General features: G+C 49.5%; 3 protein-coding genes; 2 read left to right on the top strand and 1 right to left on the bottom strand.

The window, feature by feature from the left end:
* Positions 1–8: 8 nt before the first annotated feature.
* On the top strand, positions 9–290 carry CHC_T00008190001 (hypothetical protein). Its single transcript, XM_005712100.1, has one exon. It carries the CDS (start codon positions 9–11, stop codon positions 288–290), a length of 282 nt encoding a protein of 93 aa, XP_005712157.1.
* A 2548-nt stretch (positions 291–2838) lies between these two features.
* CHC_T00008482001 (pyruvate kinase) lies at positions 2839–4861 on the bottom strand. XM_005712099.1 is given in 2 exon segments: positions 2839–3175; positions 3176–4861. The coding sequence occupies 1 exon segment, from the start codon at positions 4859–4861 to the stop codon at positions 3176–3178; it is 1686 nt and encodes a 561-aa protein (XP_005712156.1). The 3' UTR covers positions 2839–3175.
* A 12069-nt stretch (positions 4862–16930) lies between these two features.
* Positions 16931–17092, top strand: CHC_T00008189001 (hypothetical protein). The gene has a single exon (XM_005712098.1). It carries the CDS (start codon positions 16931–16933, stop codon positions 17090–17092), a length of 162 nt encoding a protein of 53 aa, XP_005712155.1.
* Positions 17093–18302: the final 1210 nt, after the last annotated feature.

Raw genomic sequence — 18302 nt, 5'->3', positions numbered from 1 at the left:
ATTCCATCATGGGCGCTCATGTCAGCAACGAAACGAAAATGAGGCAACAGACCCCTTGGGCCCCGTTTCTCAGTTCAACAAGTGGTCATGTTTGCGTACTGCATGACGCAAGCGCTTTCTTGCATTTCCGGGAGAAAAAGGAACATGCAGCTGCGTTGCGAAGGACTGGAGTGTGCAGCCAGTCGACCGCTGTGTGGCATGTGGTGATCGGGACGCGAGCGCGGACTGGTAGGGACGTAACGACCCTTGAAGTCGTCCCTCACGTCCAATTGATCCTCAGAGAGAACTGAGACCTTCGGTCGTCACCCGATGTGCAAAAATGGGCAATTTTATTCATAATTTTCGCGGTAATACTGACGTAGCCAATGAAATCGCGCCATCAACTCATCCTGAACAAGTCAACAGACATAGCATCCATGCCCCTTGTGCTGCTGGTGCAGCCACCTTCTCGCTGGGTATAAAGTACCCTTGGGTACCACTACCCTTGGATACTGTACCCGTACCCAAGGGTACAGTACCAAGGGTAACTGCTCGAGCAAACAAGGCCAGCTAGCTAAGATAAAGCTTAACTTTAGGGCCCGGCAAAAATCGAAGGTTCATTCCTTGCTCAGTCTATGGATTCCTGACGCAATTTGCACGACATTCATGCCCTACATACCGTAACACAACTACGGGGATACTTTCCTCGATGCCAATCAGGTCAAGTATATTCTTACGACGGCGTAGAAACGCCTGGAGCAAAGTCGCAGACAGCGAAGCATCCCTGTTATTCACTATTAATTTTAGAGAACAGGTACAGTAACATGCATTTTGGGTTGTTGTAGACCTCTTCCGTTGGTGACGGAAATTGAATGTCATTCTTTGACAAAATCTCAGAATGAACCACAGCCTTGGGCACATGCACTTGAATCTGATTGGCATCAACGTTGGTCAATGTCCACAACTTGGACATGCTGGCTGCTTGCAGAGAAAAGCAGCGCCGTTCTATGTCCCTGTCTTTCCACGCTAAGTCATATCAACTTTAATTCAACGAAATGGAATACGTTCACTAATTCGGACTCGGAACCTCTCTGAGTTTTCCCAGAACAGTTAACACAAATCGCGACCTTTAGACTCGATAACAAATAATTGGCTCGAGTACTGTGTGTGAAACAGAAGATAAAACTGGATGCGAATCTGTGCCGATGAGGAGAATTCGAGCGCTGCCCATGCCTGGCGGTTAACTTTGTGACGTACTTGGTGACAACCCATCCTCCAGCGTGAATTCAGGATCTCTGGAAACCTCGTTGAGACCTCGCCTGATACGGGGAAACTTTTCGATTCATGTAAACGAACACAGTCACGTTCTCTGAGCAACAGCAGGGGAGGGATGTCTGTCAGTAATACTGGCTTTAGAGGATATAGGACGGGCTTCCACCCCAAATCCCTATTCTCATTACTTTTGTGCATAACAAAAAGAGACTGACCATAAAGAAAGGCCTGCATGCGGATTCAGACAACGCTCTCACGACATACGCAACCGACGTTCGAAAAACGTAATTTCCTTCACACAAGCGTGGTTGCTGATTTGTAAGGGCCTCGGAATGATCTATCATTATGGCAACAATTGTACAAGACGGTCAAGGCTAAATCAGCTAGACCATTCCTCCGTACATGAAATACGAGAGATAAATGCCGGGCTTTCGGAAAAACAAGACGGTTGCTATTAGATAGCTTAAGCAAACGGATTAGTGCACTTCTGAACTATGATAAACGCTGTAAAAGAACAACGCTGAGTGTATTTCAAGTTTGTGCATTCACGGATCCTGAACGGAGGAATGCGTACTGAAACCAGGTAAATTGACGCTGTACGGCAAAAGAAATGATGCCACTGTACTCTGTTTCATCATCCCCCCTTCACACGTTTATCCCTCAATCCCTCCTTAATATCAAAGCCTTTTTCTAGCCATGTACCCCAACGTAGCTGAGGTTATTCTATCATCTCCACGACCATCTACGTCTGCGGAGATGCTTCTATGCGAAGACCGTGAAGTAGTCATATAGGAATTATCTCGAACGAGAACACTTGTGGATGCATTAGATCGAATCTGAGGGAGAGGGGGAAGGTCGAACTTTCTACCTCTTGAGAGGTAGTGTCTATCCGACCGAGGACGGCGATGTCCTCATATGAGGACAGCTCTTTTTTTGCAAAAATATATAAATTAAATTAAAAATTCAAAAAGCTACCTTGAGCACTATTTCCTTAACGGGCTTGTTTTCGGCAATAGCATCTTGCAGAACAGCGGCATCACAGCTTTAAATATACAGAACGATTAAGAATGTAATGCAGATTGAGTACATAGCTCCCTTTTTTAAATGGCGTTTTTAGTTTCGAAGTTATTTTACATGTGGTTCAAAGGTGGTTTAAAAAAGCTTCTTTTCCAGACATGTATCTAAAAACAACCAGGAAGAACAAGCAATTCTCACAAAGTTCTTTCTGGCCCCAGGTCAGAAGTCAGGTATGGTGGCACGAGTATCTTTTTCTTTCTTGTCGAGGAAGCGGAAGTCAAGAATAAAATAGGTCGAATAATGTCCTCTTATGAGGACAATGGTCCGATAGACACTAGTCCGTCAGGAAACGTCAATATGTGCGTGTACCTTGACGAGGAAGCACGGGAATGCCATAGGACAGCACGAGGAGTCCATGCTTGAAAGGGCTACAAGCTCGAGAGATAGAGACACAAGGGAGCACGCATGTCTCGAGGGCTCTTAGTAGTACCTGACCAAGCTGACACGGTAATTGTTGGTTTCTTGGAGGAGCCATGGGGCATACGCTGGTATGAGGGGAGCTTAAGGAGCTTGTGGTGAATACAATATCACCCTTGTAGTAATTTACTCTCTTGCCTCTCAGTATTTTCCAACTCTACGTCCACCCGATCAACGTCCAGAGTACAGTACGCGCCCTTCGCATACCACCAAGATGACTTCCAATTTCGGACGCATAGGTTTCAAACGAGCTTGTTCAGAACGTTAAGAGTACCTGAAGCTGCAGCGTGAAGGGCATCCTGAGGCAGAAAACAGACGGAATAGAGTAAACTGAAATCTATCCAACGACTCGGCCAGAGGTGTCCACAAACAACAAAATCTGACTGCCGGCATAAACGGATGACTAACTATGTCGAAGCCAACAATATATCTAATGAACCGTCCTCACTTGAATGGTATTGACCTTACTCTTATCTCTGACTAGCATATCGCTAGCAATGACCAAGGTGTCACCGGTAGAGGTCAGGCCCTTCTCGATCAAAAATTTCACTGCCCGCGAGATAGTCTCTTCAGGGTCTTCAGAAAACGAAAGTTCGAAGGGTTTTACTCCCCAATATAAAGTCAGCCGTCGCACAAGATCTTCATCAGGGGTGAATGCAATGATCGGACAACGTGGCCTCGTACATGAGACCAGCTTCGCGTATGTTCCCACTCGCGTGAATACTACAATGGCCGCCACGTTGAGTCGAGAAGCCATTGTCGAAGCGCCAAACGCCAAATCGAGACGCGCATCCTGTGCTTTGCTCTCGTTCATACGCAGAACCGGAGAGAACAAGTCATTCTCAGATAATGCGCTATCTTGTGAGACCACACTCTCTGCGACCGTGGCCATCACTGACAAAGCCTGGTATGGATACGAGCCATTGGCCGTCTCTCCACTGAGCATTGTCGCATCGGCACCTTGGCGAACTGCCTCTGTAATATCCGCCACCTCCGCGCGTGTCGGAGAGGGATATGTGATCATGCTTTCCAGCATATGGGTAGCGACAATTGTCGGCTTGCGAATACTTCGATTAATACTTACAATCTCGTCCTGGACCAGGGGAACGTCTTCAACAGGAATCTCTGCACCAAGGTCACCGCGTGCAACCATGGCACCGTCAGAGGCTTCGAGAATAGGGCGAAGTCTCTTGACAGCGTCTGCAGACTCGATCTTGGACAGAACAAGCGCCAGGCTATTGTTCTCTCGCAAATAGGATATCAGCATTTGCACATCATCCTCGTGCTTCACAAAGCTTAATGCATAAAAGTCGACATTGTTTTCCATTCCAAACTTGATGTCTTCCCAATCCTTCTCCGTAATGGCGGGTAGCGACGCGCTCTTTCCACGAACGTTAAGATGCCGTCGTGATGTGAGAGTGCCCCCATCTATGCATTCGCTTAGCACATCCTTATCCGTGACCTCAGTGACTAGGAACGAGCACATGCCGCCATCAACTAACAAAGTGTCGCCGACGTGGACGTCTTTGACGAAATCATCATACGACACGTCCACTGTGAAGTCATCAAATGAGTCAAAGTCCTTACGTACGGTCCATGTGAACTTTTGCCCCCTCTTCACCTGAATGGGAGCTTTAAGATCACCACTTCTGACCTCTGGTCCCTTTGTGTCGAGCAGAAGGCCGAGATTAAACCTGCCTCGAGAATTGACTTCCCTGACGGTTTCAATGACTTTGCCGTGCCATTCATGTGTTCCGTGACTCATATTAAGCCTTACAATATCCATGCCCGTTTCTGCGAGTTTCTCAATGCTTTCAATATCACAAGTCTTCGGGCCGATAGTGCAAACAATCTTGCTCATGCGCGGGATCTGAACATCCCATAACTTATCATCAATAACGCCGCTCGCAAGATCAAAGCCGCCACTGCTCTGCAGCGTGCTCGGGGCCTGGCTTCCGTTCCGTCCCGTGACGACCATGTGCCATCGCGCGGCCAGCTTCGCTTTCGGTGCTTGGGCGACACGGTTCGACTGGAGCTGCGAAAAGCTTGATGACTGCAGCGATGCGGGAGCGGACCGCAGAGGGCGCAGAGCCGACGGCGGAAGGAATGCGGACATGGCTGAGGTTTGGTAAGGGCTCGGGTTGAGAATGCCAAGCTCTTTGTCTGGAAGTGCTATTGTGGAAGACTGTCGTTGTGCTCACGAGGCGTCGGAGGAAGAGGGTATGTCGGACGGAGGGCGAGGTTGGATCGCCTGTGTCGGGAGTCGTCGTGAGATCGATTGACGAGCACGCGATGCATGAATGAATGTGACTTATTTTTTTTGTGGATCATATCCACATGGTTGCAAGTGGTCCAACCAAGCCTTTTTTTTTTTGTTGTTGTAGCACAATCAAAACCACCTCAGTCTACAGTACAGGGGAGGGCTCCTCAATAGTTCGCACTTGAATAGTTCGTTACGCCAGTAGTTCGCTTTTCTGACTATGTCACGGCTTCTCAGACGTGTACACGTGTACCTATTCAGACCGCCGCGGCCGCCACTGTCCTCCCTTAAATTGTTCATGCTCCAAGAGCACGAGTATAATCTCTTCTTCATCCCGCCCCGCAGTCGTCCACATTGCGCGCAATGACGTTGAACTCCGCACCCACTGTCAAAAGCACGCGCAAAAGATTGAATCTCTCCGAAAAAGCAGATATTATTCACCAGCTCTGTAATGGTTTCACCGTGAGAGATGCAGCAACTCGTTTCGGTTGCAGTCCGCGAACAATTCAAAAGATCCGTAAGACTTCTGTACGAATTCTCAATGCTGTGCATAAAAACCCATCTAACACAAGTTCAAAGCACTCAAGGCATCTAAATATCCCGACATCGATGCCGCACTTTATGAATTTGTGCGGATTGCTCGCGGAGCAAAGCTGCCGCTCTCAGGCTCGGTTCTCTGCTGTCGAGCGTTGCAAATTAGAGATATCCTGTTAAAAAAAGACCATCGAGAGCAGACGAGAAAGAGAACACGGCAGACGCTCATTTCCGAGCATTTTGAGTAAAGGACCTATGCCAGCAATGCGATCTTAATAGTTCGTTCTGTCAATAGTTCGCATTTTTGGGTCCTGGCAGGGGGGCGAACTATTGAGGAGTGCCTACTGTATCCCCCCTGTTGTGCCCGGTCTCTTGGGCACTGTCAAACCATGGAGAATTTTTGTTACGAACCCCTCTTATTTTGGAATTTTGTTAAGTACCCCTTTTTATGAACCCCTTTCGTCGGAGCGCTAGAGTGATGAAGAGGTGAAGAGGGCGTCGTCGGAATGAGTTTGATCAAAGGGAGCACGTTCCCTGACAAGCACAGCATCTTGATGGCATCCTTAACCCTGTGCGCCACCGTAGCCCGATCTCACAAGGTGAAAAACTCAGACTCTGGGCGCCTGCGTATACAGTGCCCCTCCCAGGAGTGCTCATACGTTGTCAACGCTAAACCAGACCGCAGGGCAAACAACGGCTTGTGGAAAGTGGGAAAACTCAATCTCACTCACTCCTGCGACGCTATAAAGGGGAAACGTAAGCGCAAGCCCCTAACCCAAACCCTTGTAGAGATGGGTGGATCTCCGGTTAGAAACCTTAGTGTCCAGGGAAGGAAAGTGCGGTACCTCCAAGAGGATGTGGCGAAACTCGCCAGAGTCCCCGTTTCTTATTCACAAGCCTACTCTTTGAAGCAGTCTATGAGTGCTGGGACATCTGCGCAAGCATGCGCTCGGTCAATGATGCAGCTGCCAGCCCTTCTCACACTCCTAAAAGAAGCCGATAAGCAAGGCTCCTATGTGAGTCTTGTGGCACCGCCAGAAGATGAGGGGCTTCATTTTGCGGTCGAAGAGGATCAGAACCACGTGACCGAGGCGTTCAAATGCTGTTATTGTGCTACCGGCGCTGCGCGCGCGTTTTGGGAGCAAGAAGGCACGCGAAGAGTGGCTTCAGTTGACGGAACACACGTCAAGACTCCCCTTGGTGGTGTCTTGTTAACGTGTTCCGTGAAAGACGCTAATTCTCAAGTCATCATCCTCGCTTTTGCGTACGTGAAGGTTGAAAATTTTTCTACCTGGTCCTTTTTTCTCAAACGCGTGATAGACGACTTTCCGGGGGTTGAAGTTCTCATAGGAGACGGAGACAATGGAATGGCGGCAGCGTGTAGAGAACACTACAGCGGCGTCACCCTCAGTCGATGTGTGCGTCATCTCATCGACAACTACTACAAATCGGATCGAAGCGTGGAAAAGAGTGATGTCAAAAATCTGTTCTACGCGCTAGCCTGCTGCTGCAACGATGAGGAAGAGGTATATTTACGTAACAAGCTACGTGAGAAAGTGCTACCGGTCACGTTCGAAAAGTTTTTGAGCGTCGCTATTCTAGTCATAGACAAATACATGCCACCACGCTATGGTGACTGCACAAACAACGTATCCGAGCTGGAAAACAGTGCTATTCTGGAGATGCTAGAGTCTGTACCTTGTCGCATGATACTGGATCTCGTTCGCAAGACAACGAACACATTTTGCACCCGCGCTCTTGATTTAAGACAGCCACAAAGTGCCGCGGCAGGGCAGCTGTGCAAGTGGGCCAAGCACAAGCTTGAAACTCTGTGGTGTGATGTGCAAAACTTTTCTTGCGTTGTACAGGATATCAAAAAAGGGCATCTCGGTGGCAGCGTCACGAAGGGAACGCAGGTCTGGAGCGTAAGGATATCTCAACTGGAAGGGGAGCGGTCGGAAGTGAGTTGCAAATGCCGAAAGCCTGAGAAGACGGGGCTTCTCTGCGTGCACGCTTTGACAGTGTTTGATAGTCTACGCGGGAGGCATGCGAACGTCCCGGAGGCTGCACACTGGAATCATTTGGACAAAAAGTGGGCATCGACTGTTTTTCATCATGCAACACTTCAAAGCCAGTATGTTGCTGCTGCTGCCCTTGCCTCTCAAGTAGACATTAACGTGGATTTGCAGATGCTGCCTATTGCCAGACAGATGAGCGCGTGGAGAGTTCCGAGTCAGGCAGGTCGACCGAAGAAACGGCGGAAACAGGGGGTTGCAGCGCCTCAACGAAAGTCGCGTTGCTCTGCTTGTGGTCAAGTTGGTCACTACGCTACGACTTGCGAAGCGCCAGACGCTGTGTACCTCTACCGGAAAGTCGTTCGGGAGTGAGGTGAAGAAAGGGGTACGTAACAAAAATTCCAAAATAAAAGGGGTACTGTTGTAAGTTGTGTCAACGTTGCCATCTATCGAGCGTGGCTCGATTTGAGACGTATCCGAAGTCGCAGACGTCTCACGGAATAGGACAAGGGGCAGGCTGTGTGCGGTCCGCAGCTCAGCCGGCCCACAGCTGCACGATGTCCTCCCGGCTCGCCCTAAAGATAAGGATAAAATCTTTTGCACAATGATCGGGCTTGGGGTCGTCCTCGCCGAGGTCGTGGATGGTGTCGCCCTCCCCTGAGGAGCCGGAATCTGACGCGGCCCGATCGCAGGAAGGTGGCGGGGAAACTTCCCTGTATGGTGGTTGGCACTCCACGTCATCAGGCGGAGGATACTCCGCGGCCTCTCGGAAGCCGGTAGGCAGGCGGCGGCTGCTCGAGCACGCGTCCGCCCCGAATGCAAACACATCTCCACCGGGTCGAGGGACATCTGGCGCAGGCGCGGGCCGAGGCTCACCCAAACTACTCTGTAAAATTGACCGGACGGCGGGGTGCGACGCATAAATTGCGCAGTCGGATGCGCGGGCACAGTTGCGGTCGCAATGTGGCTTGCGTTGGGCGCAACGTCGGCAGTTCCTAACTGTATGGCAGTCGGCGGCCACAGACGTTGGGCACGGCCCGCGATTTCGGGTTGTTTTTTCATTTTTGCTTTTTGCTTGTTTATTCGTGCAGAAACTGAGAAACTTCATGATTCTTCATGAAGAAACGACTTCAGACAATGGTAGCCACGACTTACACGTTACATCGCCATGATGGAGATGGGCTACAGGGACCCTAGGAAGGCATGGGGGATCTCGATTTCGATGGTTGATCGCGATTATCGGTGGGTCGCCTGAAGAAGGCCGAAGTGGTGATTTTTTCATTTTGCAGCATTATCTGGCAGTTTTTGCGCGCAATTGCGCGCAGAAACATGATTTAATGAAATCGCGGGGGCACGGGCTATGCGATTCACACTTCCCGCAGACGTGAGCCGCATTGTAGACGCAACGGAAAACGCGCCCCGACGACGTCGTGGTGACGTAAGTACACTGAGTCAAACGGCCCTGAACGGCCGTAAAGCTAGCGCTCTCGTTAGTCGAAGGATGCCGTCCGATCCCAGCTGCCACGTGTGCACAACACCCCCGTCTTTCGCCCTGGGCTAATGTACTGTAGAACAGTCCCGGCTCGCAACTTTTTAAGATTTGCAATCTTATGCACAACCACTCTGCTATCTAGCCAATATAATTGAAGGAAATGTACTGTACCGAGGGTACTGTAGCAACTGGCATCATACGGCTACACTTTCACGAGTCGGTGCTGTGGCTGGCGCTCGTGAAGGAAAGGGCATGCAACTCTCGACGGCCGCACTACTCACGCGGAACATTAGTAATGCAGGTATGGAAGAAGTGGTCGTTTTCGTTGTGATATCTGAGACACATGCAGAAACATAGTCAAAACAAATCCTACAGACGCAAACCGGATCAAGACAGGTGAGCTCAGTGACAAACTAGTTTTACTTTGCAGATAGAATCTCTAACGAAAACAAGCCTACTTGGTCCGTGCACCCTAGCCCTATTCAGGCGCAGAGAAGTGGGGGAAGACGCATAGTTCCTCGGTCAAGAGCAGAACGGCGTTCGCCCACGGGGTTCCGAGCCTATTTGCCAGTCTTGGGGCATTGGCAGTTCTTGCACTTGCACGTGGTGCCACACTTGCACCCGCAGTTGCAGCCAGCCATGTTGAAGAGAGCAAAGAGCAAGGTATGAGTGAAGCAAGGGATTAACGCTGGTGCGGTTGATTGAAATGTGTAGACTGAATGTGTGGAGAGGGAAGATGAGGGTGGAGAGGGAAGAGGAGGGTGGGCAGACGGTGCCGTCTCTTAAATACACACAAACATGAACTTGTTGTAACGCAATGTAGGTAGGTAAGATATCCTTCGAAGGGTAGAGAGTCCTGTCTGCGACAGCTGTGCGTGAAGATGGAAGAAGCGTTGTGATTTTCTGGCAGTCGTGAGACGGTTGCGTGATGCAGATCTGGGTGAGTGGCTGTCTGGAGTGGTTGCAAGCTGCGCCAACCAGAAGGTGGGTAGAAAGCACGTCTCCACGAACCGTACAGATACGCTAAGTTTCGGGAGATTTGGTGGCGGAGCTCAAGTCAAACTGCGAAAGCATATCTGTCTCACGTACTGTAATTGGCAGCTCAAGTTATCATACGGCATCTATAGTACACTTCTATGGATCCTTCGAGTAGGACAGCTGGGGGACAAACAGATAGGGATAAAGACAAAGATAGAACTTTACCGTCTGTCCCAATGACTAGCCCTGATTTTCCAACGTCTTTCATATTCACCATCCAAACACCTCAACTCGAGTGGTGTTAGCCGCTTTTCAGGTCAAGCAGCAGCGGCAAGACACAATTCCACTAAACAACACTCAAAAGCACCAGTCATTTTACGACAAGTGCATAATTGGCAAATACTGGTTATCATATTGCTACGCTCCGTTTCGGGTGCATGTCACATAGCAAAACTAACTTTACCGCAAATGCGTTCGGAAGGAGGCGTTACAAACCGAAATTTTCACGAAAATGTATATTGGCAATTAGAGCAACCCTATTGTGGGAACAAAGAACAAATTTGTTTTGTCCCTGAAATTTGGAAGCCCTATTATGGGAAAGATAAAAGTCAAATTTGTTCTTGCGCACAAATCTCGGAACGTCCGCATCAGATATTAGGGAGCTTACGCAGGCATACTTCTGTAAAATTTGAAGCAGAATTCTTCAAACAAAATTACACTGAAAGCTTTATTGCAGAAATCTGTAGAAAGCATGTGATCAAAGATGCGGAATTGTGACCAGTTAGTGAAGACCTTTCTGCAAAGATGTGAGGAAAGCAATGTGACAGCTGTCCTATTTTCCGCGGGGGATAAATTGGAAGAAGACAGTTGCGCGACAGGGACAGGATCCTCTCATCGGGAAAAAACATGGCTGAAGTAATCCAAGATAAGACGAGCGAGACCGATTCACAGGCAACTGCAAAACCTGGCAGAAGCTCTCGCTTTACTGCTGCGCAGGATCTCGTCATTGCGCGAGAGGTGGCTGCATCTAGGGCGCACACTGCAGCTTTTGGTGAAACAAAGAAGCTATTTGAGGTGGCCGCGTCGAAGACTTCAGCGAATCCGGCATTCGATACAGAAGGCAAAAATGTAAGTTGGAAGGCGGTGCAGGACAGGTACAAGAGGCTACAAAAGGACTACGATCATGCCGACAATGCTAACCAGCGATTGTCTGGTGTTGGTGGGGGTGAAATGGGAGAGCTAGCTGACCTTCTGATGACTATGAGAGAAGCACACGATGACTTGGACGTGCAAAAGAAGGCTGCTAAGACAGCCCAAAAGAGGAAAGAAGAAGACAAGGAAAGAATGGGACAGGTCTTGGTTGACTTGGCGACGAAGCGCAAAAACAAGAGCGATGACGATGATAACACCACAGAGGTATGCGACGAGGAGCCCTCAAGTACTGCGAAAAAGCGAAAGAAGAGACAAACTGCACTTCTCGAAACGGAGATGGACAGGTTCGGTGAGCATTTGAAAGACGCAGATCTTGCACGCGTAGATCTTGATCGTGAGCGTCTTGCTTTTGAGCGTGAGAAGGCAGTAGAAGACCGTGCCGATCGAGGGCGAGAGCGCGATGAGCGCAGACAAGAGCGCGAAATAGAGCGACGTGAACGCCGTGAGGAGCGCGTAGAGCTCCAAAAGTTAGAGCTTGAAAAGTTCAAGGCCATGATAGATGCATTTAACCGAAACAAGTAAACTTTACAAAAAGTGCCTCGAAGCCTTTCTAACCGCCCAGAGCACCATTTCACGCCTTATAACACCCGTATTAATGCTGTAGATACCGTAAAACGCCATAAAACCGTTTTGGGGTGGGGCTCCGCTCCACACCCCGGTCCTCGCGGACAGCAACAAAACTTTCCGTCGGTGACGCATCATTCGCCTTTGTGAAAAACATATTCCTCAAGAGTTGGAGGGGTACATTTGAAGTAGCGGGATATCTGGTTTGGATATAGGCAGTTCCGAAAGTTTGACAGTATCATAGAGGATAGGTAAAGCAGTCCAATGGGTGCCTCGTTGATCTTCATTTTGCGCTTGAAGTCCACGGTCGCGAAGTGCATCTTGATCTCCTTGAATATCCATTCAACGGTTATGCGCACTGCAGACATAGACGTGTTGAAAGCTCGCTGGGCTGGAGAGAGGTTTGAACCTTGAAAAGGGACCTCCATAAACCATCTGGGGTTGTATCCAGAGTCACCGTATAAACTGTATCTTACACCGTTCGCCTCTAGGACCGAAGGAATTGTTTCGTCAAGCTCGCTTCGTATATACAAGGTCCAATCGTGGCGGCGCCCTTCTAGTGGACCGTACACATGCTGAATCATGCCGTCAGGCGTATTTACAGCCTGGTACTTTAGCGCGTGCTTCCTCTTGTGGCCGTTATACACTACTCGTTGCGCTAAATTACCCTTCGGGCGAGCTATAGCCAGCACTGTGCCGTCAATAAAGCCAACACAGTTGTCCATCGCGCTTCCTTTCGCATAAATGGCCTCTGCGTACATCGGCAATCTCTCTTCCATAAAGTCTTTGTCCAAGGGAGACGTAATCAGATGCTGTCGTTCCTGCACGAGGTGCTCAACAGCCTCCCAAAGAATCTCGGATAGCTGTGGCGCATGTTTGCCAAACAAAAGCTCCATGTCAGTCCACCTCGCAGGTGTCGCCAGCCGTTTCAATACAACGCAGCAAGACAGAATTGGTGTGACTGAGTACCGGTTGCGACGAGTGCAGGTCTTTTCTAACGGCCATCCCATCACCTTCATCATTGTTATGAGGTGCTCTGAGCGAAATCTAAAATGCAGAAGACACTCCAGGTCGCTAAACGCATTGAAATTAAATGTAAAATCAGTTGTGGAGATGCGGTTGCGGCGAGTAATGCAGTGTATGTAGTCACTGCGGTGGTGGACGTACACTCCGGTAACTTGGAGAAGAAGGCGGGTGGAAGATGGTAGAGACTCTCGATTGCGTTGTCGACGTCGCGCAATGGCTTGCAGCACGGCACGAGAATCGGAACACCGTTTTCTTGTCGCACTTGTGGCGTAGTCCTTTTGTCTGCATGGAGCCATGTTTGCAGTGGTGAGGCACTCGCGTCGTCCACCCCAGCCGACCCTTGTGTATGTAATACTCGCTGTGATACTCATGTGCCTTCCGGTTTATTGCAGCGTAAGCCCTATTTCAGATTTCACACATTACATTTCTGTATCACATTTCAGCATTCAGGGTTGCTGAAATTTGCAAATTAATTTCTCATTTTCTTTTTGGCGTAAGCTCTATATTGTTCAGAAGTTTGTGCCGGGAACAAATCGATCAATCGAATTAGAAGATTACAAGTGGGCAAGAAGGCAGAACAGGTTCCCGCCAAAAAATGAGTAGCCCATGACGGTATATCGCTACGTAGTTTTCGATGCCATATCCCTAGTACGCCAAATGCGCACTTAAGTGAGAACTTGACAGTTTTCAAGAAATGCGTAAAGTTGCCAAATGCGCACTTCAGTGAGCATTTGGGGCTTAGGATTGCCCCTTTTGTCAGCGCATTGTAGCCCAATGGTGCACAGAACATCTTTATGACACACAGACCTGCATTCAAGCAAAAGAGCGGATCATTTTGCATGTTCATTGGGTGCATCCAGAAAATAACACTGTATCACTCGACTACTTTTTTGACCAATCAGCGACTGATAAAGTGGTCGCCGGCTGACTACTTTTGACCATCTGATCAAGCCCTCTCGACCCCTCTCCACTCCACCACTCCCGCACCACTTCCCATTCCATCCTTGCGCACTGGAGTTCCACATTCCAAGACCCCTCTCTCGAGCTGTCGGTGATGCCCGCTTCGCCAATGCCCTTTCAGAACAGCCGCAAGCACACTCTGGCAGCTCTAGCAGTATCGCTAGCAGCTCTGGCGACATGTCTTGTCGCCCGGAGGAGGACAACAATGCGCCGCAAGCGCCGTCATCGCAACAAGAACCCAAAGTACCTCCGCCCAGCCATTATTCGCCCTCGCACACAGCGGTCCACTCCTTGGCGCGTGCTTCTCTCGTTCGGGAAAGACTCCGACTTCCTTGTATCCGTCAATATCACGAAGCCCTTACTGCTAAACAGTATACTTCCATTTTTTATACAGGAACAATTGAAATATAACTTCGGTAGCCCTTATCGAAGGGGACCGAAAACAAGAGGACGCAGTACGCAACTGGAAAGTATTGATTTGTTCGGGTTGGCTTGAGAGGGAGGATCGGATCCGTCCAAAAGGGATGCCATGTTGAGATGACAGTGTCAGAATGCGGGCGCCAGGTTTGAGGAGGAAGGTGTGGCTCGCTTTGGGATTTTAGGGGATGGGGAGGTTGTCGGCGAGTGAGGGTGCGAGTGGGTGTACAGTTCGCAACATGTTCCAACTGGGGTGGAACCGCCACGGAAGGGCAGTGATGGAGTGCAAGAGTGGTGGGGACAATCAATTTTTGAAACTATCATACAATGGTAAAGTGTTAGAGTGCTATTTTCTGGATGCACCCATTGAACGCCATTCGTACCGGTTTGCACGCAGGTTGGGGGAGCACGAGGTAGGAGAGGGGGTGTTCAGGGCTAATGTGCATGTGCTTACACCCTATGACAGCGCGTGAGGGTGTTTTGTGTTTTCATTTGTTCTACATAATAGGGATGACTGCCAGCGGTCCAGAAACAAATTTGTGTCAGACCCATTTTGTCCGTATTTTTGTCCCCACATAATAGGTTTGCTCTTAGGGAGACATTGGTAATTACGTCGGGAACGGACGGTTACAGACTTGTACATACCCTCTAGGGTATATCTGCATGCGCCAACAGCAGCGCCAAGTACAGGGGGGGGAGGACCTCATTAATGCACATTTGGACAATGCTTATGCCCAGTATTGCCTGGCTAATGATGTTCTAGAAAGGACGAAGGAAGTTCGTATTTGGGAGCTAGAGGTCCTGTCAAGCGCAGGCAAGCTAGAACAGAGAGATACCGCCAAGGACAGAGTTCAAGAAATCCCCCTTCCTTCTGAGGGGAAAAAGGCAAATGCCTTTTATTTAAGGAGGTTGAGGATCTTGCACAGCGGACTGAGGTTTTGGTTGCCGCAGACGGGTTGCGCAAGGCAAAGCGTGCCTTTATGGATGCATTCGGCGAGCAGAACAAGAAGAGCAAGAAGAGGAGGACACAAAACTATGATTCATGACTTCTTTACTGTTTTGATCGCATACAGTATATATAAATGGCTTCCATATTTATTGCACATCGGGAGTACTGCACCTTTTGTGCTTACGACGTGGGTGTGCACTAATGAGCAACACCCACTGTAGGCATCAGGTAAGGGTGCTGATGGAGAAAACTGCAAAGATGTATCGATATAGCACAAGGTAAGGGTGCTGGTGGAGAAAGGTGTCATGATGCGGCATAGCAGAGACGCAACAGCCACAGGTGCGCGAGGTGCACAGCGCCGACCACGCGCGCGTGCATCCGAGATATGACAGGCCACCTGGCATGCGCTTGAGTGCGTCGTACGGCGTGCATCATCAAGTGCGAAAATGTATCGATATGGCGACAGGCAACCTCTGCCCCTCGTGCACTCAAGCGGCGACTTGGAGTGGACCATGCGATTGACTACTGTACAAATACAGTAGTCGCGGCTTGAGCTGGCAAAGGCACGCAACTCTGTTTTCGCCTCCTAGGGTGACCTATGGAAATGATTGCTTGTGTTTGATTGAGGGCGGTATGTGTTGGCAGCAATTCTGTTGTTGTTGTCAACTCGAGACAGGCATACTGCAACATGTATCGCTACGGCAAAGCAGCGTATCCCCGGGCCAATTTCAGCTTTGGGCATCCGAAGGTTGCATCATAGAAATGTTGAGAAACCGTGGCATTCGGTCAAAATGGTTGGGTACTGCATGGTGACAAGGAACTCGGATTCAAGATACAGTCGACCCTACGCATTAGTGCCGCCCTGTGTAAGGACTAATAATACGGCACTAATTTGGAGCGGCACAATCAGATGGCAGAACCACTACCCGGCCAGAACTCTGTTATTAGAGTCTGCTGTTGTTGCCTTTGACGCTGTCATGCCTCTAGCTTCTAGAAAAGCTCATTTTGTGGACCTCAAGTGCGAAAAGGCATTGCTCACGTCGCACTCCACACCCAGACTCTCCAAAGACCCAAACAACCTTGCTAGCACTACAGCACTCGGTAAGGCCCGCCTCTCCGTAAATTCACACTCGTCTTCTGCCACCAGCTCTGCAATGCAGGGGCGCAGGCGCGAGAGACAGCAAAAGATAATAATTCCAACCAAATGCAGACACCAGACGCACGGTCGCGAAGCATGGTGTGTTGATTCCATGTACCGAGTAAAGGAATATACTTGGTAAGGTGCTGTAGTCTTCCGACTTTAGAAAGCGGGGGTTTTTCGCTGGCAAAGCATTCCTCTGATAATTCTTTGCGAGACACGAGAGACGGATCTACACCAGCTCCACAAGAAGTTTTTTTAAAAAAAATGGTGAACGCAACAACCTTTTAAACGCTGCTGTTAACGTAGGCGCATGTGGTGTCTCATTATTTATGTTTATGCTACGAACTCTATTACTTACCGTACAACATAAAATCAAAAAAAATGTAGGAAACACCTGTTGAGAGGTTGTAACTTTGTAACGGCGGTGGGCGATATCGGAGCGTGGCAAAGTGGTGCTGCCCAAAAGTGTGTGTACAGAGTAAAGTCTCGATAAGCTGCGTACCTGATATGATGAACTGTCTCGGTACAGTGAACCGAAGGAGTATGAGGGAAGCGCCACCCCGCTTTTTTGGCCCAGAATCGACGTTTTCGTATTTCTAACGTGAACTAGACTCTATAGAATGAACTAGGCGATACCATGAACATACAAAAACATGAAAACCCCAGAGTTCACTTTATCGAGGCCGAAATGCGCACTAGGAAGGAACCATCAACGACTACAGAAGCCATCCATACGACTTTGCCTCAGATTCGAACGCTGAAGCCTCCTTACGCGGCTTTGTTCCTCATACAGAAGTGACTTGATGCTCGAAGGCAGCCCCGATTGAACCAGATTCGCGTCCGTCATAACACAACTGAGTTCGTTAGATAGAGCTTCTAATGTTCCGCGATACCGAGCAAGCGACGGTTTGCGCCCTGTCCGGTCTTTCGCTGGCACAGTAGAGCGATCGTCCTCACTATCTGAATCACCGTTAAATTTATCTTGCTCAATGCCAGTAAATGCCCCAAAATCCGCTAATCCAAGATCAATGGCTTGACCGAGAGCTGACTCTTCTGATATAGACTCTGGATGTGGCAGAATTAAAAGAAAAGGAAGGATGGATCACAATGTGAAGTGGTCCAGATATGGAATTGCGCCCGTCGACCTTGCCCGTCGACGTTGCCCGTCGATGGACAGAGTGAAGGAAAGTGAGTTTGTGTTCCTGTGACCGTATCATCGGCATTGGTGGAGACGCTCTAAGAGCGTCTCCACCGGTGTGGTCCAAATCATACTGTACCCGTAAAAAGGGTACACGTGTACACGAGCAGTTCCGCTGCCGTGAACTGCCTCGGTAAGGCGAACTCAATGGGCTGCTCGGAAGCGCCACATTTCGGTTCACGATATCGAGACTTTACTCTGTAGCGATGTTTCGCAACTGATGCAACCCTAGGGTGCGGATCGTTTTCGCTCCGTACGTACGTACTACAGTATAAGTATGTACAATATAATAAGGTGATACGGTTAGCACGGGCGAGAGGGCGAGGGTGAGAAAGGTGTGAGTGCGCGCAGGTTGCATGCGTGTGGCAGGTGTTGTGTGTCGGGCCGTTGCTGAGAGGTGTCACGTGGACGAAGATTGATGTTGTCATTGCAGCATTGCGTCTCACTGAATACGGTATGAGGTGCGCAGTGTAGCCCTTGACGCAAGGGGGCCCGTGTAGTGAGGCCAAGGGCCAGATAGAGCAGGTGATGCAGTGCAGCGTAACATTTAGTTGATGTAGAGAAAACAGGGGCTCACCAATAGTGGGGATGAAGAGATGTGGACAAGCGACGCGCGAAGCAGTAATTTACTTGTCCCGGTCACAAGCGGATTAAAACACACACACAAGTCGGAGGCGGTTGTTGTTTGTAAAAGTTGTACCAGGTCCTCACGGGACAGGGGAGTGTATCGGGGGGGGAGGGTGTGGCGGGGGGGAGGAGGGGGGGAGGTGTAGTGGGGGTGGGGGGGAATCATCCATCATAGCATCATCAC

The sequence above is a fragment of the Chondrus crispus genome, genomic scaffold (genome assembly GCF_000350225.1).
Source record: "Chondrus crispus Stackhouse genomic scaffold, scaffold_96, whole genome shotgun sequence".
Lineage (NCBI taxonomy): Eukaryota > Rhodophyta > Florideophyceae > Gigartinales > Gigartinaceae > Chondrus > Chondrus crispus.
The sequence above is the reverse complement of the archived record's forward strand: the minus strand, read 5'-3'. Positions and strand labels throughout refer to the sequence as shown.

Bases quoted from the DNA above. Each gene is read 5' to 3' on its own strand.
- CHC_T00008190001 (XM_005712100.1), top strand. From the start codon at position 9: ATGGGCGCTCATGTCAGCAACGAAACGAAAATGAGGCAACAGACCCCT.
- CHC_T00008482001 (XM_005712099.1), bottom strand. From the start codon at position 4,861: ATGTCCGCATTCCTTCCGCCGTCGGCTCTGCGCCCTCTGCGGTCCGCT.
- CHC_T00008189001 (XM_005712098.1), top strand. From the start codon at position 16,931: ATGAACATACAAAAACATGAAAACCCCAGAGTTCACTTTATCGAGGCC.